We start from the raw sequence: 20,730 nt of genomic DNA on the forward strand, positions 1-20,730 counted from the left end.
CTTGGGTCTTTTGGTAAAATGTGGAATGTGCGGCCGACTCTTTGAATCAATAACCTGCCTCAAATACATATTTACCCGTTGAATTTTAATACCCTACCCTAGCAAAAAGTATGCAAGAGAGCATACATAGTTTAAGATAAAAGAGTATCCATAAACCGTCAACTCAAGTCAAGTGTAATTTCCTTGAAAATTGGTTGTTTTGCACACAACAATCCCCTCAAGACCCGATGGAGTGAGTCATACTGGATTGTTCTGCGTTTCATCTTGGTGTTGCAAGAATCGAAATCAAAATATGACCAGTTTTCAGGAAGTTATGCCAATTCTCCAGCAACGCCTCATTAAAAGTATCCATAAAGTGGCCGTTTACGTTATTGTTTTATGAGATATATTAGTATTCTCGGAATACAGAGAGTGATTTCCAAAAACATGTTGTGGCTGAGATATGATTCACTTCTAACCAGCAGATCCCGATATTAATCTAGCAGTTGATCTATCAAAAATGACGAAGCTGAATTCTATAACTTGAATGTCTAACCAGTCATGAAAATCCCTTCAAGAACAATTATTAAATGATCCAGTGAGCGAATATATTTCTCCATCATTGGGTAAAACTTAACGTTTTACCCAATGATTACTTAATAACTTTGGAAATCACTCGGTCTTTTCCAAAAACGCGATATAGACTTTTTGATTTACGAGGAAACTGTACTTGGATCCAAGTTTTCATTGTGTAAAAATATCAACTTGGAGAAAGCCCTAAATACATATTAGCCAATCTCTTGTACTACGTAGTAGCGCTGAGCAGTTAGTGCATATCTCTGGAAGGAAGAATTTGGAAGGACCAACAATTTTGGGCATGGCTCCTTCATGGTATCCGAATCGAAAGGCTTGTGAATCATCTTGCTCAAGCATGTATGCATCGATGAGTACCCTCAGTAAGGAATAATTGACCCCTAAACCAACCCCAATACGGGAGTGTAGAACGTTGGCGTCCTCTAACATTGTGACAATGCATGGGTATCCGACTCCCGGTGCCATTTTAAGAACGAACCGGTCAGTACCCTGGGCCGTATGTTTGGTGTTCATCACCATTTTGTCGCACCACACTGCGCCTGGGCCAACGGGACAGTTGAGGTGGTGAACCGGATCGTCCTGACCGGACTGGTCCACCCGGAAGAGCCCCGGGGGGTAACGATCGACTGGATTAAGTCCGGGGCGATACGTCATGTGACTGAGCTTGCAGATGCCCTGGGAATTATGTACATGCAGGTGGTAGAGACGGCCGCAGCGAATCGCACTAAGGCCTGGATAATGAAGTTACTTTTGGATTTGTCGTCGAGCTCACCGTTGTGACCACGGTAGACATCGGTTGTGAACACCAGCACAAGACAACGTACACTTGCTCTTTGTATGTTAATTTTGCTTGTTAACTTTAATAAGCTTAACGTTATGGGTAATATCGTTATATGCAATTTGAATGGCTATTACATCTTACATTCTACGGAGTTCGTAGGCCATTGTAGGGGTGTACACCCCTACGATTTCGCCATTTTGAAATCCTCCACCTCAATTTTTTTAAAGTTATATACGAATTTGTAGCAAACATAAAATTTCGCAATACATTTGTGAATTGACGAAATCTTAGGGAGATGGACCTACGATTTTCATATCCTATGAGATCTCAAGCAAATCACGAATTGCCGGACTCCAATTGACCAATCCTCCTCAATCGCACAGGTCACATACCAAAGGGGAGTCCGAGGCGTCCTAACGTCAGTGGCAATGTCATTGATAGCACTACAGTATGTAGCAGTACGCAAATTGTGGTGCTTTGTACTAGTGCTGTGACGGAGCTGGTGCATGGGCTTGTACTACTATACCACATCGTGGTACTGCCATCACAAAGGTATATTATTCGATGGGCGGACTACCTTCGAATTCGGCCGTCTTGCAAATTCTACACGACATTTCCCCAAAGGTCGTCAGCTTTAGCTAGCTTTTAGATAGTTCACTTTTACATTTGCCTAACATTGGATCTACTCTTTTCTTGCTGTGTTCTTCTTGGCCAAGCAGAGAGTATCCGGTCATGAAGTCCGATCCTCCGGACCTTCGAAAGTTTTGTGCGTCTAACCCCTAAGACCGCCACAAAAATGGTGGAGAAGCAGGGTAACTCTCCTGCTAAACCAAGAAATCCAGCACACCTGGATGAGCAAAGGCCTCTCGGTCCACCTCCCGTCCAAGCAATCGCAGACGACACGAATATCGCCTCAGCCGTTCCAGCCCTGACCGATACGAGGCTTGACCTCGTGAGCGTGGCTGACGATGAAGTCTCCTAGCAGCAGCTCTGATGAAGAGTGTAAAAGTCAGCCTGAACCTGCCCAAGGCACCCCTGTCCAGAAACAGTTGAATCGAGACATCAACTACCGAATCCAACACCACTCCAACTCTCCTGAGCAACGAGACTTGGAGAAACGAAGCAAAGGCCGAAGTCTCGGTCGAGGCCGCCGATACTACCTCGACCTCCGTCGTGAACTGGCCTCTCTCCTATACGACGAGAGAGACCTATCCATGGAGCCCCGAAGTTCGTCTGAAGAGCTTGTATACACTGAAGATATGGCTTAAGTAAGCTCGGACGAAAACAAGTCAGACATGTCCATGTTGGCCGGAAGCAACGACAACGAGATGTTAACCCAGTCTGTTGTCCCACTCACCTCTACCAGTCCGATTGCGCGCTTGACTTCGAACGACTCGTACTCCTTCCTCGTCAAGTTCTACGCCTGGAACGTTGTCGCTACTGACCTCTAGCGTGCAGTCTGTGACCGAAACAATTCATCACTTGGCTCAAGTGTCTGCCCACGCCCATAGTGTACCAGTCTTGATGGAAATGACGCATGTAGGGGAGCAGCTTTATAGCCTCATTAGGCACAGCCTCATCCGAATATTATCCCGAATAATCCTTGTCTTACCTATTTATCTAGTACCGGTATGTGTGAGTAAAAGAGGTTATATCCACAGATAGCATAAAATCCAAGCCACATTATAATGGGCCGCTGGGCTACAGAGAACCGAGTAGGAACTCGCGCACAGTGGTATCGACACTATTTTCTTTCCATGGAGCATTCATAAATTCCGACGTCAACCAATAGTATTTTTTCATATTTTATATTTTAACCAATAGTATGCTCATAAAAAGTTTGTAAATTGTATGATTGGATATAATAAAATTAATCAGATTGAACTGATTGCAAAATTATAATTCGTACTCGGAATCACAACTTGCGCATTGGCATACAATTCCCCATATATTTCAAAATACCACTGTGCGCGTGTTCCTACTCGGTTCTCTGTAGAGGTCAGTGTGTTGGGTTCGTAACCCTGAGGTCCTGGGATCAATACCTTTTGAAGTCATTCTTTTTTCCCTGAACCGCTAGTGAATTGTTACTTAGACTTACATCACTGGCAATGACCAAGCCTTACAGCAGGCCCCGAGCGCCCGGGAGGCCGTCTGCGTGCGGATATAAACCTCTCATTTTACCGAATGATCTATCTATTCCTCCTGTCGGGAAAAGCGGCAGGTAGGCCGTAAGGCCGTGCCGCTCCCAGACAAGGCTTGTTCAACGACGAAGTACGTTTACTTGGTGTTGGTATGTGAAGTGGTTTCCTGGTCTTACTGGCACGCCTGTATTATGCTGAACTCATTTAGGCTCAATTAGGTCAGTATTTCCGGTTACTGTTCGGATTAGCCCATGAGGCAGAGCCTCATGAGGCAATTTGTCACATCCCCGCATGTAGTGACGACTCGCACCCCCAGCTTAACACTGAAGACCAGCTGACTATGGCGAGACGAGCTTCTCCCGAAAACTACGAAACCAGTTTAGTACTGGACCAGGCGAGATCGCGCTTTAACTCTTCGTCGCCGACTCATCTGGCCCTGCCGGCTTCCAACTTCGTCCACAAGACTGCCGTCTACAATCCTGCTTTGCCATTTGGATTGCCTCGAATCGCTCACGTGGATCCGAGATCCAACTAAACTCCCCCCCAACGGATGGACGACCACACCTCGTCGGCCTGTCCAGACGAACCCATGAGTGTCGAGGACATCACGAACCATGCCGAGTCCTGTCCGCTATTCGGCAGGGTGCCCATTCATCAACCTATCGTGGAACGTCATCAGCACTTGATGGTATTTGAACCAGACCTACCGTTTGGTCTGGCTCCTCTCGTTCTCCACGACGAACCTATGGACGTCGACGCGACTGAAGAATGCCGTCGTTGACGATGCCGCCGATCTTGACGCTTGACGGACCACCTCCCATCCGATCCATTCTCGACGACTTTGGTGAAATGGAAACGGACGACAACTCGATTATGTAACCTACGACCGAGTCGGATTTGGTCGCTAGTTCTCCGTCCAGTGCGGATCTCGCAAATATAGATATGCGAACCTTACTCCAAAGTTTTCATACCACTTTTCAGAACAAGTCCAAACCTTGCAAACCTTGTCCCTCAGACACCAAGATGCGACCACGGACCTTTCGCACAGACTGGACGAAACCCTTTCGTCTACCCGTGCCTGGCAGTTAGCTGCTACCGACGAAATTGTCCACCTCGGCAACGCTGTTGATACAGTGGCCGAACGGAAGAAGACTTTGACTCAAAACGTCTCGTCGATTCAAGTTGAACTTCAAACATTGGACGTTTCCGTGAATCTCCTTCGAACTTCTGCGCTGGCGGTTTCAGATCCAACGGCAATGTCCGTCAATGCTCGGGTCATTTCTGAATTGCACTCTTCGCTGCAACGCCTCGGCTACCGCTCTACTGCAGACCGCTCTTCACTCGTACGAAGACCGTGTCTTCCGCGAAGTTGAACGTCTCTCGTCTCACGTCCAAGTTCTTGGTCGTCTCCTCCACGAACAACTTCCTGCACCACCTGCCTATTCAGACGACACTCGTCCCTGTCTCGAAGCGCGCCAGGAAAACCATTTCTAACACGAGCGCGTCTCGTCTCTCGTCCACGACAAGACCCTTCTGCAAGACTGCGTGCTACTTCTCGAAGCGCGCATTGATCAATCTAGACTTCTCGTCCCGTCTAGCCCAAACTTTGATCCCTGCACCCGAACCATCCTCGCGCTACCCTTTTCTGCTACCTTCCGAACTCACTGCCCTCTTGACCAAAATGTCCAGTAACATGGCTGACGTCAAGGAGGCTATCGACACGTCCTCGAGAAACCAAGCATTCGGTCGCGCTGTGAAATACACTACCATCCCGTCGTCGAACACCCATGATCACTGCGAGTACTTCATGAAGCAACTTGTGGATCAAGCTGACCGTCGTGGTCTGACTGACGACGAACGTAAGTCTCTTCTCGGTCTGAAGCTCTCGGCCGACAAGACTCCCACTACCCTGAAAGCCTGGTGGATCGCCTACTCCAAGACGAAAGGCGGTGAGGTCTGGTCCGAAATCCATGACAGCTTTGTGGACCAGTTCTGCAGCAGCACACCTCGCGACCTCGGGTACAACCTGATCGAAGCGTCTGAGCGTTACATGGACGAACCGGTAAAGGCGTACGCAATTCAGACAATCTTGGACGAAGTGGACTTCCCAGCTAGTAAAGGGGTTGCCATGTTCAAACGCGGAGTCCGTCACGCCCGTGCAGAGTCATGTCTCAAACACACCGACCGCGAAACTCAACTCAATCGCCGACTGTATGAAACTCCTTCACGCGCATGATGTTCGTCTGGACGAAAAAATTGCCAAGCCCCAGGCGTACGCCAAGCCTCGATCCAACTCCTCGGCCTCAACGTCGGCGTCGCCTCGTGCAACTACCAGTGAACGTTCAGCTCTTCTGGCGTCGCCTCGTCTGTCACGCCGCAGATATCATGTCGAGTTTGAAGACCAAGCGGCGATGCGGCAAATTCTCGAACTCAAGACGACGAACAATGCCCAGGAACAAAAGGCGTTCGTCGCGTTGATGGGGCGTTCGAACCAAGTCCAGCAAGGGTTTGTTGATGCCTTGACTCGTCAAACTCAGCCCAACTATGCTGCCCCGATTCAGCCGTCGCAACCATACGGGCGCGCGACTTCGTCTTATGGACTGCCGTATCACCAACCATATGCTCCTAATACCATTGCACCTTCCGGTCAAGCGGCCCTTCCACCGAACCTGACACCGACTCAGAATCAAATGTCCGGTGCCGGACGAACTCGTGTTGGCCATACCCCAGTGGTTATGTCGTCCAAGCCCGACGAAATGACGGTCAGCGGCCGATACGTCTGTGGCCGTTTTGATCGTCGTGGTCATGGTGCCAGCGAATGCTCCCGACGGACTATGCGCTGCAACTCTTGGGGCCAGACGGGACACTACCCAGGCGAACATGTCAAGCTCTGCCACTTCTGCGGCCAGCCTGGACACACCGTCACCAAGTGCTCATCCAAACCCGCAAATCAAGCTGAGGCTTTGGCGCTGAGATGAACCTGAGAACAATGCATCTTCCTTTTCTTGTTCGATCCCAATGGTTACGACGGAGGAAGGAATCACGTCTTTTATCCATCATTGAATCTTGGACTCGACTCGAATGCCGCATCTCTCTACGCACACTAATGTTTCACGACGACGGATTCTGTTCGTCTGGTCAAGCTTGAGTCAAACTCTTCACCTACGCACTCAAGACCCACTCCGACGAATCACGTTTGTCTGGCCAAGTCTGTTTGTGACGAGTCTACGGCTCATATTCAAGCACCATCACTCGACTCGACAGTTGCTTCAACGACTTCGCGCAATCAGGTTCGCAAAGGCGCGGACGGCCAACCTGCACGCCCAGTCTTCTCGGACGCTGAAGTCAACGACCTTCTTTCGTCGTGCCCTGAAATACGCGAGGAGAAATATCCCAAGGAAATCGAGGATCGATTTTACCAGATTACTCCAGCTGACGTCCGCATGCAAACTGATCGCATCAGCCAACGTCGCAAGAACCCTTCACAGGAGGAGATAAAACTCTCAACCTCCTTCTTCTGTCAGATGCCCACCTACTTTTGGCACCGGCAGATATCGAGGACGAAGCCAAATGGTATTGTTCGCAGACACGCTCAATAAGTGTGGCGAGGCTAAACGCGTGAATCGCGACTTCAAAACATCCGAGGCTGTCGCTCACATACAATTGGTCGACCCTAATCTTTACGATGTGCTGCTATGTGAGGCCGGCGACGAGTTTGACGACTCCCTTGACCTGGACTATACGCGGTGCCTGATAACTCACCTTCGCCAACGGTGTCAAAGGCTTCAGCATCGCTGGCACGCACGTTCTAAGATCTCACGTTCAACAATCTCGTCCAGATCACCTATCGATTCCTAGGACGAACTACCACTCGACTGCCCATCGGACAAGTCCTCCCAGTCCAGCGTTGCTCGACAACGCATTCATTTACAGGGAACTCAAAACTACCAAAGTCGCTCGTCAAAACTAAACCCGACCTATTGTGACGACCTGTTCAACGACTGGCCACCTTCGTCTCGCCTTGTCGCGCGCATCGCTGTGTCTGACACTCGGACACAGACGGCGATGAAACCTTTCGTCAAAGCGTACATCGACCGTGTACAAGCAACGGTTCTCATTGACACTGGAGCAACCAGTAGTTTCATCAGTGCGTCATTTTGGCATCGCCTCGGCCAGCCCATACTCAAACAACCTCGTCTGGGCTTTGTCACTGCAGACAACTCGAAACTCGACATTTTGGGCCGCGGAATTCTCGTTTCACCTCGCTGGCGCCAAGGTGTCATTTCCTTTTTGTGTCATATCTACGTCGTTGACAGACTGCATCCTCGGCCTCGACTTGCTCCGTTACTTGGGGGCCATTATCAACCTCAAGGACAATAAATACCCTGACACTGTCAGATGGACAGCGAATTCTGCTCTCAAGCATCTGGACGACTCCGTACCTACTTCACACCCGGTCGGTCTCACGACGGTGGCCGAAACTATTACCGTCCCGCCTCGATCCGTTCGACATGTCCCATGCTTGGCCGGACATGATCTCCCCTTGTCCACTACGTTTCTCGTGGAACCTCGAACGAACGCGCAAGCCCAGATTGCAGCGGCGTTATATTGCAAAACGTCGTCCAACACGATCCTAATCGATCTTGCTAACGCTTCGTATGAACCGCTCACGCTACAAGCCAACACACACCTTGGAACTTGGATGGCGCTTCCCCCTAAGTACACCGAACATACTCAAAATTCTTCGTCGCAACCCCATTCGTCTCGCCTGCAGCCGGACGACTCGTTTGACTCGCCACTGAATGGACTACCTGGGAGGGTCCTCACTCAAATTGGGGCCCCCAATATGGTCTGCCCAGTGCAAAAGACGACCAGTCCGGCGAAGGAACTACCCATCGACTGGTCCGACTCAACTCTCAGCATCGAACAACGAGAACTCCAACGAAAGACCTTGGTGAAGTTCACCGACATATTTGTCGGCACGTCCAAAGCCCCTGGAAAGACACATCTAGCGGAGTTCAGTATCGACACGGGCAACGCGCAACCAATCCGATCCGCTCCTTACCGCACATCAAAGGCTGAAGGCGACATCATGGAGCTGAACTGAACCAGTACATAGACCTCGGTCTAATACGACCGTCCAAGAGCCCATGGGCCAGTCCCGTCCTCATGTTCAGGAAGCCGTACGGATCGATCCGTTTTGCATTGACTATCGCAAACTCAACAGCGTCACAGTCAAAGACTCGTACCCGATGCCTCGTATCGACGACCTACTGGACGTACTCGGACGAGCCAAACTGTTCTCAACTATGGACATCGCGTCTGGATATTATAATGTCCGGATGTCCCAAGGAATTATCGAGAAGGCTACGTTTACCTGGAAGTATGGACTTTACGAATGGCTGGCTTATCCTGCCATTTAGCCTGTGCAATGTAGTCCCATGTTTCGAGCGTCTCATGGAGCACATCTTGATTGACTAAAGTGGCGGACATGCCTCGTTTACCTTGACGACTGCATCGTCTTCAGGGAAGCCTTCGGGGCTAATCTCGTCCGACTCACCAAAATCTTGACCAAGTTCCGAGAAGGAGGCTTCAAGCTCAAGATGCCCAAGTGCAAGTGGAGTCGCTCATCTGTCCCATTTCTGGGACACATCATCACGCTGGCTGGCATACTCCCGAACCCTGAGAAGATCAAGTCTGTTCTGCGAGTCAAAACGCTCAAAGATGTGTCACAAGTCCGTGCCTTCCTCTGCCTCGCAAGTTACTTCAGCCTTGGTCACGGATGAGACCTTCGTCTGGACGCCAGACTGCGACGTAGCCCTTGGCAAACTTAAACGCAGTCTTATCTCGCCTCCCATCCTCGCTCATCCCGACTTCGACCTGCCCTTTGATATTTGGGTCGATGGAAGTTACATCGCAGTCGACGCGGTCCTCATGCAGAAACTAGATGGCAAGAACCGCGTCAATGAATACGCAAGCCAGTCTCTCTCCAAGGCTCAACAGAAGTGGATCACCAAGGAGATGAGTATCTCTGAAATCGAATAATGGGGCGTCGTCTGGGCTACGCGCAAGTTCCTTCCATATGTTGACCAGCGACACTTCACCATCCACACCAACCATAAAGGTCTCACTTGGCTCTTCAACCAAGGATCCCGACCAGGCAACCACAAACTATCCAGATGGGCGATGGAAATACAAGGACTGGATGACACCGTGATACACCGAGCAGGCGAACTCAATGGCGCTGCTGACGGATTATCACGTCTACCATCAGCATCTGCACCGGTGCCAGTAAATTTGATCCCATTATCCGGATAATGTTCGGATACGCTACCGGTAGTTGCTGGTGTGTGACGAAAAGGTGCATGTTGACGACGTTTATCAGTCGGGTAGTGAACAGGATATCCGGATACGGGGCAGGCTGACTGTCGTCTTTGCCTGATCGTAGAAGTAGCAACCTAACAATAGTTTTCGCTCTAACCACCCCACGTGTTTGCCGTTGTTCCAGCACGCGATCTCGACTACCCCATCGAGATCTGTGTTGAGACCGCGTCGTTTCCCAAGCTAGAACCCTTTGGACTTGTTACGTTTTACGTGACATCTTTTGGTGGAGCAGCAGGGTACATTGCTTGCCGAACGACCGGTCGAACCAAGCAAGAGTGAACCGCGAAGGAAGATGTCTTCACCGGAGAAACCCCCGCGGTCATCGCGACGCCTTCAAATCCTTGAACCGGAGTATGGGCTGTACGAGAAACCCAGTCGAGTGCGTGTGTACGACGCTTGATGATGTGGCTGAGGAAGTGGACGGGATGGTGTCGCCTTTTCGTGACAGAAAACGAGACCCAGACGGATCGCCCGATGTGTCGCCCGATAAGACGGAAGGAACGGAGGAGCTGCCGATCCGGTCTCCGCGCAAGAAGAAAACCGTACAAGGAAGAGAAATGGTCGCGTTCACCTGGGACTATTCGTCTCCGCGACCGCTATCCCCGAAGTCAAACAACCGTGACGAACTGCTACCGGAGAAAGGTGCTGTCGACGACGAGGAGGGCACTGGACGACTTGGAGGGATTATTGGACCGGTGGTGTCGGTGGCAGTTGCACCTCGTGTGGAGGGAGCGGGCGAAGCGAACCCCGCGACTCCTGGCGTGGTTGGCGTTCGCATGAAGGCGGAAGGGCGACTGGGATTTGTGAATGCAATGCGGGAGGCTCAAGTGAAGGCGTTCAACGATTTTCTGCTTCAGGCGTGTACAGAACGGATGAGCTTGCTGGAGCACAAGGAATCGCATTTGGCGGAGTGGGCGTCACGGTTCGAAGACATCATGAGGCGACAAGAACAAGCTCGACAAGAGGCGTTCCAACTGGCACTCATCAACATGGAGTCGTCGTTCCAACAGCAGGCGGCTTTGGTCCAGCGTGGATACGCGATACGACTCGAGGCGGAGCGGGAACGCATGGGGAAGGAGGCCCGTCAAGAGGTGCTCAACTCGGGTCTCGTGGAGGACACTGTCCAGGGTCAAACGACGGACATCGACGGTCAACTGGCTGTGACACGCGATACGAGAGCAAGCCCGTTTGGATGGTGATGAGTAGAGGGCCAGCCAGGCACAGAAAGACAGGACCATCACTCTACTCGAAAGGGCCGACGCCGAGAAACAAACGGCGGCTCTTGTGGCCTGCCCCAGATGCGAGGGATTGAAGCTAGAAGTATTAAAGCTTACAACGCGAGTCGTCTCCCAGATCGAAGAAGAACGACGTCTGAATGCCGTTGTCGACGCGCGCGACCTTCAGATCTAGATTTTGGAAGGTGAGGCCCATGAAAGTAACATCAACTTGAACATGTTCACGGACATGAACGGCGAGTTGCAGTCGGACCTTCTGTCTCGGGAGGAACTACGGTCGGAACGAAAAGTTCTCGAAGGGACGGCCGCCGAGCTCGTCAGTGCTCAGGCCGCGTTAGCTCAAGAACGGGTTCGGCTCGACGAGGCCAAACGGGGATTTGCAGCCAAGGTGGCCGACGAGCGTGCCCTGTTTGACGAGGAGCGCCGATCATGGTTGACTCAGTTGTCAAACGACCGTTCACAAGCGAATTTGGAGAGATGAACATCGCGATGCAGGCGGAACGATCGCGACTTCTGTCAGAACGGCTGGAACTGCTTCGCGTGCCGCCACCAACCCCGGACCAACCCAACGTCGTCCCCGCGTTGGAGTATGAAACGGCGCATCCTGTTCAACAACCTGGCTACTTGCATGACTCGACGGTACAAGTACGGCGAGCCCCGTCTGGTGGTTCTTCGGTTTCTTCTACGGTCATGGGCTCTGACTTCACGATCGACCGGACTCCGGTCCTTGGTATGCACCCCTCGAAAGGTTCAGTGACTGACAAATTGGATGCCATCTTTGACACCTTGAAGACGATGCAGACTCCGTTCCTTCCGACGAGTCATACTATACTGGTGTACATGGCGGGAACGAGCACTTCAGTTATGGAGCCGGCTCTGGCTTCGACGATGGGAACGCACGCCCCGCTTCGTCCGGAGCCGTACCGGTCCGCACCTGCCCCTACGAGTGGCCGTGGCGATGGCGGTGACGGGAACGATCCGCGCCGATTTGGAGAAGGCGCATATGGTTCGGGTGGACTCAGTGGGGGCGGCGGACCCGGAGGGAATGGTGGTGATGGCGGTGGAGATCCGGCTCCGTATCCACGGTTTGGTGCGGACCCATACTCCCGTCGGCCGGCGGATCGACATTCGTTGGTGGGCAACGCCCGCAAGCAATCGCTTAAGCTCGAAAGTGTGGACAAGTTGCAATTGGACCATTTCTTGGGACATCTCGACGACCTTCAGATTGAGTTCGAGCTGACGGATATCGAGCTCATACGCATCTTTCAATACAGCGTGGCCGAGTCGAAGATCCGTACTGTCCAGGATTGGTGGGCCCGTCGTCACCGCGAAGGCTCGAACCGGACTTGGCGCAGCACAAGAAGCGCATTTTACAAGGAGTTTGTACAGAAGAGCATGAGCGCGAAGATGGCCGAAATCACGCAGAACAGTATCCGCAAGGCGAAAGAAACCGTCCGGGAATACGCGTGGCGTATCAACGATGCCGCCCAAGATCTCGAGTTGCGACATTCTCAAGCGGTGCAGATCTTCATCGACGGTTGCAAGGATCCTGGCGTGGCCTCGTGCATCCGAGGGTCGGAGACGCGACCGGGTACGATTCAGGAGTGCCTGGACTACCTTCGTTTTCGCGAATGGACCTTGATATGAGACTCAATGACGCGAACGGACACGACGTTCCACGATTTACGTCCTCGGCGACGCGGGTGAACCGTACGAACTCGACGGAGGCGACCAGCAAGTCCACAGAAGAGGCTATGGCGGCGCTTCGGGCAGATGTAGCCTCAATGATGCAAAACCAGTTGGTTTCATTGACGAATGTAGTGGCCAACATCGCTCCGCGTCGTCCGTCGGGGAATCAGCCGGTGGTGCCGAATATCCACATGGATCCCGACGAGACGACGACACAGTCGGGCCGTGTGGTATATGGGCGTTTTCAACGAAGTGGTCATGGGCCCGAGGCGTGCCCGTACACTAAGATGAAGTGCTCTCGTTGCAACACCGTGGGTCACACTAACTGGGAGTGCTCGGTTCCTTTCCAACCGTGGGCGCTAGCGGGGGATCGCCGATGCTACAACTACAATGAGCCGGACCATCTTCGTGTGGAGTGCCTACGGGGTGAGCCTTGAGCAGGCTCCGTTGGAAAGTCAGGACCAATACGAGGACCAATACGAGAAGTCGGTAGTCGACTCAGTTGCGTCATCGGAAGCACGAGCGGTACGGGTGGACATTCCTGTTCAAGGTGCGGCGTCGACAGCCGGCGGGTATGCATGTTTGCCGCATTCGACCTTAGTAGAGTCGCAGGCCACGGGACGGGAAAAGCTGACGTTGCCGTCTGTGAACGACCCGTCGGTCCGCTGGGTCTTCACCCCTCACCAAATTGAAGCAATCGTCCGGTGCGACTTTCCAGGGATCGTGGAAGGTCTTCACTCAGACATGGAAGATCGGATGTTACCGTTGACCAAGGCAGACGTGGCGGACCAAGTACGGAAAATCCGCGACCGACGCAAGAGTCCCACGCATCGAGACATTGCGGAGGTGATCGTGCAAGCGATTCAGAGGAAATTGACAGACGAGGATATGCGACTATTGGAAACTCCGGCGGATGTGGACGATCCGGCCAGATGGCTTCGGTGGTTCGCGAGTGCCCTGGAGACGTGTGAAGAAGCTCGTCGGGCGGATCGGAATTTCAACGACAACCGATCGGCATTGGTGGCGACTACTTGGTGGGCCCGGATTTACCGCAAATACGTCCGTTCCACCGAAATTCATGGTGTTGGTCCGGTCGGCGAGTCCGAGTCTGGCCGTCTACACCTGGCGACTTCCGAGATGTTCGAGAAATCGGTCGTAGCAGCGGTCGGGTGTGATGTCCGGTCCAGGAAGCGGGTGAATTTCTATGGGTGTGCCGAGTACTGTTTCGACTTATTGGGGCTCACCGCATCAATCCCATTAGTGGATCTGGAATCGACTCGGCGTCCAGATGAGGTGTGGCGACTCAACTGGCATTGCTTCGCGCCGCGTCGCGCGTTTCTGGAACTCGCGGTGGGTCATATAGTCCTCCAAGCCGAGGGGACACCTTTGCCACCTCGGGAATTGGCGCGAACGCCCCGTCTGCCGGTGGGTTCGGTGGCTGCGGACTCTGTTCAGTTAATTGGCAAGGCGGAGGTCTTTCACTCGGATCCATTTTGCGACACGGAACCGGTTTATGAACCAAGTCCGGAAGACGAAGTAGCTCGAAGTCACCGCAACGCATGGCGAAATGACTCAACATATCAGCGGGACTTGTATACTGTGACGAGTGTGGCGAGGGCCCATCCGTCTAGACTGATTTGCCATCTCAGCAACGACAACGCGGTGCCACTGACGGTAGTGTCTGTGAACGGCGCCAAGATGTCTGCCCTGATCGATACGGGTGCCTTGGTGTCCTTGTTGAGCGAACGGTGTTGGCTCAGTCTTGGGGCTCCCGCTTTGTGGCCTCGAAAGTCTGGGTTGGTTTCTGTGGAGAACCGATCGCTGGCTACGTTGGGGCTGCGCCGCTTCGCCATCGGGATCGCGGGTCGCACCGAAGTTTTTCCCTGTTGGGTCATGCCAGATACAGTGGTCGACTGCGTTTTGGGCATATACTTTCTGCGGCGGTGTAAAGCGGTCATTGATTTAGAGACGAACGAGCTACGAATCCCGCACACGTCGTACGTGATCAAGCTTACACCAATTGACGAGCATCCGAAGAGTCAGGCTACGATGGCGATGGCTACGAGTGATTCGCCGTTCTTGTCGGACTTGACCACGTTGGCCCTGACGAGTCCACTACGGATCCGTCCTCGGCAGCGACGGATGGTCAAGTGTTCGTTTTCCACGCCGATACCTTGCGGTACCCACGTGTTGTCGGAATCCCTCCCGGGTTTCCAAATTCACTTGGCGCGATCGCTTGGTGTGGCCTCCTCGAACATGATCTGGGTACAAGTGCAAAATCCTAGCGAGGACACGATCAGGATCGGCTGTGGCACCTTGGTAGCAACTCTCCCACACGGGTATGCGGAAGCGGGGGCGCCTAAACCGCCTGAGCCACCGCCTGAGCCACCGCCTGATCGAGATTTGCCGACACATGATCCGCCCCGGAGTTCGGATTCGGTTGGGGAAGGACGGACAGTGTGGACACAACAAGCACACCCAAGGGTGATATGCCCGGTCCTGATGAAAACTCCGGCGCCGACAACGGTCCTCAAAGAGATACCAATCAACTGGGAACGGTCTGACCTGAGTTTGGACCAACGAGAAGTGCTGCTCAAAGTGCTGCTGCAATTTGACATTTTTGTGACGGCATCGAAAGCCCCTGGACGACGGATCTGGTTAAGTGTCATGTGAACACGGGCGACGCCAGCCCAATCAAGCAAGCTCCGTATCGAGTATCCCAGAAGGAAGGCGAACTGATGGAAGCAGAGATACAACAATACCTGGACTTGGGACTGTCAGCCCGGTACTCATGATACGGAAGCCCGATGGATCAATCCGGTTCTGCATCGACTACCGCAAGCTGAACGACGTGACAATCAAGGACTATTACCCCATGCCACGGATCGATGACCTGCTCGACGTGTTGGGCAAAGCAAAGTACTTCTCAACAATGGACGTGGCGCGTCAGGGTATTGGAACGTACGGATGGCCGAAGACAGCATCGCGAAAACAGCGTTCACGTGCAAGTACGGACTGGCTAGTGATGCCCTTTGGTCTTCGCAATGCAGTACCCCAATTCGAACGGCTTATGGAGGAAGTCCTCAAGGAGTACCGGTGGCGGACGTGCCTGGTCTATCTGGATGACGTAATCGTGTTCAGCGAGGATTTTGGAACCCACCTAGTTCGGCCCAAACAAGTCTTGACGTGCCTAAGGGAGGCCGGATTCAAATTGAAAATGTCCAAATGTCACTGGGGCAAGTCGTCCGTAGCATTCTTGGGTCACATCGTCACTCCTGGCGGGATCCTACCTAATCCCGAAAAAGTGAAGTCCGTGCTGAAGATCAAACCGTTGCGGAACGTGGGGGAAGTACGCGCGTTCCTCGGCCTGGCTGGGTACTTCCGACGGTTCATCAAGGGGTACGCGGCGATCTCGCCACCGTTGGAGCGACTCAAGACAGCCGAATTGTTTCAGTGGGACGGCGACTGTGATATGGCGCTGGACAAGTTGAAGCGCGCGTTGGCAAGTCCGCGATTCTAGTCTATCCAGATTTCGGACTTCCGTTCATCGTGTATGTGGACGCGTGCCCCATCGCCGTGGGCGCTGTCTTGATGCAGAAGCAAAGTGGCCGCCGAGAACGTGTGATAGCCTATGCCAGTCAAGCACTCAACCAGACACAGCAACGTTGGATCAACAAGAAAGACGGTACGTCGGAATCGAGTGTTTTGGCATCGTCTGGGCGACAAGCAAGCTCCACGCCTACCTCGACCGGCGCCACTTCACGCTATACACGGACCACGCGGCACTTGCTTGGCTGTTCAAGTCCGGGTCACACTCCACGAACGCGAAGCTGGCGCGCTGGGTCTCTCACCTGCAGAGCTTTCAATTCACGGTGACGCACCGACCTGGCGTGAATATGGGTTGTACCGACGGACTGTCTCGGCTCCCTATCTCGGCAATTGTCACTGGCCATGCGGATGAGAGCGGTCAGGGGCTCGAATCTATGGACGCGTGGGGTGACGGACTCGGTACGGGTCCCATGGCTGCAGCGGTCACGAGGAGCATGGGTCGCTCAGCGACGGAAACAAAGGATGATACGGCGGGCGAGGGACTAGACCCTGTGGTGTCGTCGGAGAGCGACGGCAGCCATCTATGTCCGGAAGTCGTCGAGGTGCCGATACCCGCGTCCGACGGCCCGTTAAATGACAATTACAGCGTACCCCCTGACCTGCTCATGATGGAGCAGGCCAAAGACACCTTTGTACTGTCCACGAAGGCGTACCTTCTGGAAGGCGCGGTTCCTCTGGACCTTGACACGCTGGGGTACCTTATACGCATGAAAGACCACTTTGAGGTGCAAGGAAGCATTCTATATCGGCGGACCATCATCAAGTCGCCGTTGCGCAATGCTGTCACCACGTTAGTCCCGATAATCCCGCTATCCCTTGTCCGATCGGTACTGGAACTCTGCCATGATTCGGCATTGTCTGGGCATTTTGGGGTGGTACGAACCACCCAACGGGTCAGACGGCTGGGGTACTGGAAAGGGTGGCGTGAAGACGTGGCTGAGTATTGTCGACTGTGTGTCCGTTGTGGTGCCGCAAAGGGATCGAGGCCGTGGAGAAACGGAAAACTCCAACGAATGCCGGTGTTCTGGTTGAAGGGACCGTTCAGTATGGTAGTCGTGGATGCGTTGGGTCCGTTCCCTCCTACTCCGAACGGGAACAAGTTCGTATTGATCTTTGTCGATTACTTCACGCGATGGCCTGAGGCGTTCGTGGTGCCGGATCTGAAGTCCTCGACTTTTGTGCGAGTGTTCGTGGACGAGGTCTTTTGCAGATACGGTGTGCCGGATCGGTTGCTGACGGACCGAGGAACCAACTTCGTGTCTCACCTGGCCCAATCGATATACCAGACGTTGGGGATCGAGAAGATGGCTAGCGCGCCTGGACATCCGCAAGGGCAAGGGTTAGTGGAACGATTCAACCACAAGTTGGCGACCATGCTGAAGATGAACGCCAACTCTGTCCATACCGACTGGGACGTGTACCTGCCGCGACTGCTGTTTGCTTACCGTACGGCCTACCAGTCCACTCTGGGCGACTCACCGTTCTTCTGTTTGTTTGGCCACGATCCGGTTCAACCGTTGGATATTGTGTCCGCGAATCAAGACCCGCCGTGGAAGTCTGACGACCTGCCTCAGTGGCGGCGTTCGCAGTTTGCTTGGTTCAAAGAGACCCAACGGCTCGTTGAAGCACAACTGATTGAAGGACAGAACCGCTCGGCGGCATCGGTCGAAGCGCGAACGCGTACGGAATTTCAACCCGCAGACTCTGTCTGGTTGAACCAATACTTCAGACGGTCGACGAGTACGGCTTGCTTATTATTGGCACGGTCCGTACCGAATTCACTCTCGACAAGGCGAGAACACGTACCGCATTTGCTTGCCTTCACACCCCGATCGCGTGGTACCGATCAACGTTGACCGACTAAAACGGTTCCAAGGGTATTGGTCCCGTCCGTACGACGATGAGATACCGCTGCGGTTGTTGCACAATTCGCCGGACGGCGAGTGGGCGTCGGAACACGACGAGGGCGACGCCGACGACGAGTTGTTGAGCCAAGAGTTGTTGCCGGCCAGCAGTTTTGTGGATCGCGTGCTGTTTCCTGACGGCGATCTGGCCTATACCAATGTCGAGTCGGCTGTTTCGAAGATCCTCAACAAGCGAAAACGAACCGACGGCGAGCCCGAGTACTTGGTGCTGCATGCGGATGGCAACGAGTATTGGACTCCTCGTTCACGCCTAGTGGAGTATACCTCGTTCATCACGGAGTACGAGAACTCGGAGCGCGCAAACAAAGGATTGCCACCTCTCCGCCGAAGTCCGCGCCTTGCCGAACTCGACACGGAACCTACGGAGGTGTTCGAGTTCTAAACAGGTTTGCACTCCAACCGACCAATTGTATATGAACTGCATGTATTACGTTCACAAAAAAGAGAAGAAAAAAAAGGGGGAGCCCTGAGAACATTAAGACAAAGTAAAGCCGAGGCGGTCGTGGCGGGTGCGGTTTTCAATCTTCGTCGTTGTATCCGTCGTCCCCTTCGCTGGCGCTGTAGTTCGGAGCGTCGTCTTTTTCCTTGGAGTCGGAGTCGGAGTTGTCCAAGTCGAGGATGTCCATCATGGGGGCGCGCCGCAAGGGGGAGTCTTTCCAAAAGGCCACGTTGGCTATCTGGCCGTTCCACGAGTACGTTGTTCTTGGAGCGATCACCTCGTTCGTCCATTCGCGACTCAAAAGGTCGTCTGGGAAGGTCACTGACACGAAAGGGTACGGTTTGTTACGCCATGGGCACCCCGCGTCGATGAAGTTCCTCGATACAGTCGCCCAAGCCGGTACCAAACTTCGTTCCCTGTCTTTCCCGAGTGCGGGATCGGCGGAACTTCGGGCCAGAATCGAACCGATCGATTCACCCAGTAGTCCATCACGATGGCGCTCCACCCTGGGTCGCCCGCTAGGATCTTCTTTGGCGTTGGCGGGTTGAGTGACAAGACTGGCCAAGCCGGGTGCGGGAAGCACAGGAAGTGGACAAGGGTGTCGTCGTAGTCGGTGTTGTTGATCAAGAGCTGCAACTCGACATGGAGGTTAAAGACCTGATGGAACAGGGGTTCCAGATGGTTGGCGTTGCCGAACGGGGCGTAAGTCCGCTCCCAGAGTTGTTGCCCGTACCGGTCCCAAAAGGTGGCCACGCTTGTGTTAAACCGACGCACGTGTTGCCCCTCTGGGCCGTCTCGGTCTGGGAGAATTGATCCGACCCGCCGATAACGTTCCCAGAGCTTCGTCGCTCGTACCTCCTCGTAAACGTCCAACATCTCTTGCGTGAAGCCGGGTACGGACTGTACTGAGGGATGCTGACTGAGGGAGGTTCTCGGGTTCTTTGAAATACGCTTGAACTCGTTGCCCGAAGGCTTAAGTTTCGGAGATACGGGGGTGGATTTTGCTCTCTTCGAGGGGCGTCCGTCGTCGCCGGCGCCGCTTGAAGACACTTCCCGTTCGGCCGCACTTTTCCCGTTCGGGCGTGATGGCTGCGGTGTCAAGGGCCGTGACTGCGCCGGCGCCTATGGCTCGTCCTTCAATCTCGTTGGTACTTGGCAATGCCTGATACTTGATTAGTACGTAAACGGGTGCAGAAGCCTTGGCGGTGAACGGAGGAATTTTGACGATGTCATTCGTTTGGGGTGCAGTCGGGGCTCCTGTCGAAATGTGGATGCCGTTCGCGGCATAGAGGCGTTACATCACTGTGATTGGCACTCTACCCTCCCTCAACAGGACGCTGTACGCTTCACACAAGACGGTCACGCTCTTGGGGTTCACCATGGCACATGTCTTTCCCAGCCAGTTCCAGAACCGGTGTACGGATCGGATGCGAAGTTGTTGGTCTCGGTTGGCTACGTCGTTGGACCATCTCTTCAGGAGTTCTTGGACGCGCGACTCCAATAACTCGTGACTGGCCTTGTTTTCGTTGTATACACGATGGTAGTCCGCTAGCTGTGTGCGTTGATGTGCATTCGTCTCTCGCAAGCGGGCCAGTTCCGTCTCCATTTCCGTGCGTTGCTGTTGCCAGTCCTCCGATCCCGTCTGTCCGTCGCCGGTCGGCGGCTGCCGGGTTAAGTGGTCGACCTCCATGTTCAGGTTGGCCGCGGTCGTCAAGAGTGCCTGGGCCAGATTGCCGATGTTGGTCAGGTGTAGGTCGCGGTTGGGAATCGTCATATCTGGGCGAAGAATGGGTGTAGCGTGAGAGTGACGCTTGAGCGGCCTGTCGGTTCTCTCGCCAACGGTTTGATGTGGTCAAATCAGGAGATTTGAGCGAAGTCCGGAAGAATGTGACGAAAAGGTGCATGTTGACGACGTTTATCAGTCGGGTAGTGAACAGGATATCCGGATACGGGG

General features: G+C 53.4%; 5 protein-coding genes across 5 annotated transcripts; 3 read left to right on the forward strand and 2 right to left on the reverse strand.

Moving 5' to 3' along the window:
* Nucleotides 1-2,322: 2,322 nt before the first annotated feature.
* H257_18178 (hypothetical protein) lies at nt 2,323-2,805 on the forward strand (the record flags this gene model as incomplete). Its single annotated transcript, XM_009847186.1, has 2 exons — nt 2,323-2,581; nt 2,624-2,805. 2 exons carry the CDS (start codon nt 2,323-2,325, stop codon nt 2,803-2,805), a joined length of 441 nt encoding a protein of 146 aa, XP_009845488.1.
* A 7,427-nt stretch (nt 2,806-10,232) lies between these two features.
* H257_18179 (hypothetical protein) lies at nt 10,233-11,289 on the forward strand (the record flags this gene model as incomplete). Its single annotated transcript, XM_009847187.1, has 2 exons — nt 10,233-11,039; nt 11,086-11,289. The coding sequence occupies 2 exons, from the start codon at nt 10,233-10,235 to the stop codon at nt 11,287-11,289; spliced, it is 1,011 nt and encodes a 336-aa protein (XP_009845489.1).
* Nucleotides 11,290-11,331: 42 nt separating this feature from the next.
* On the forward strand, nt 11,332-15,476 carry H257_18180 (hypothetical protein; the record flags this gene model as incomplete). Its single annotated transcript, XM_009847188.1, has 4 exons — nt 11,332-11,546; nt 11,579-12,718; nt 12,763-13,033; nt 13,167-15,476. The coding sequence occupies 4 exons, from the start codon at nt 11,332-11,334 to the stop codon at nt 15,474-15,476; spliced, it is 3,936 nt and encodes a 1,311-aa protein (XP_009845490.1).
* Nucleotides 15,477-18,855: 3,379 nt separating this feature from the next.
* H257_18181 (hypothetical protein) lies at nt 18,856-19,652 on the reverse strand (the record flags this gene model as incomplete). The annotated part of the gene is made up of 2 exons (XM_009847189.1): nt 18,856-19,085; nt 19,115-19,652. The coding sequence occupies 2 exons, from the start codon at nt 19,650-19,652 to the stop codon at nt 18,856-18,858; spliced, it is 768 nt and encodes a 255-aa protein (XP_009845491.1).
* Nucleotides 19,653-19,749: 97 nt separating this feature from the next.
* Nucleotides 19,750-20,550, reverse strand: H257_18182 (hypothetical protein; the record flags this gene model as incomplete). The annotated part of the gene is made up of 2 exons (XM_009847190.1): nt 19,750-20,033; nt 20,097-20,550. 2 exons carry the CDS (start codon nt 20,548-20,550, stop codon nt 19,750-19,752), a joined length of 738 nt encoding a protein of 245 aa, XP_009845492.1.
* Between the last annotated feature and the right edge of the window lie 180 nt (nt 20,551-20,730).

Source organism: Aphanomyces astaci (genome assembly GCF_000520075.1).
Source record: "Aphanomyces astaci strain APO3 unplaced genomic scaffold supercont1.141, whole genome shotgun sequence".
In the NCBI taxonomy this organism is placed as follows: Eukaryota; Oomycota; class Saprolegniomycetes; order Saprolegniales; family Verrucalvaceae; genus Aphanomyces; species Aphanomyces astaci.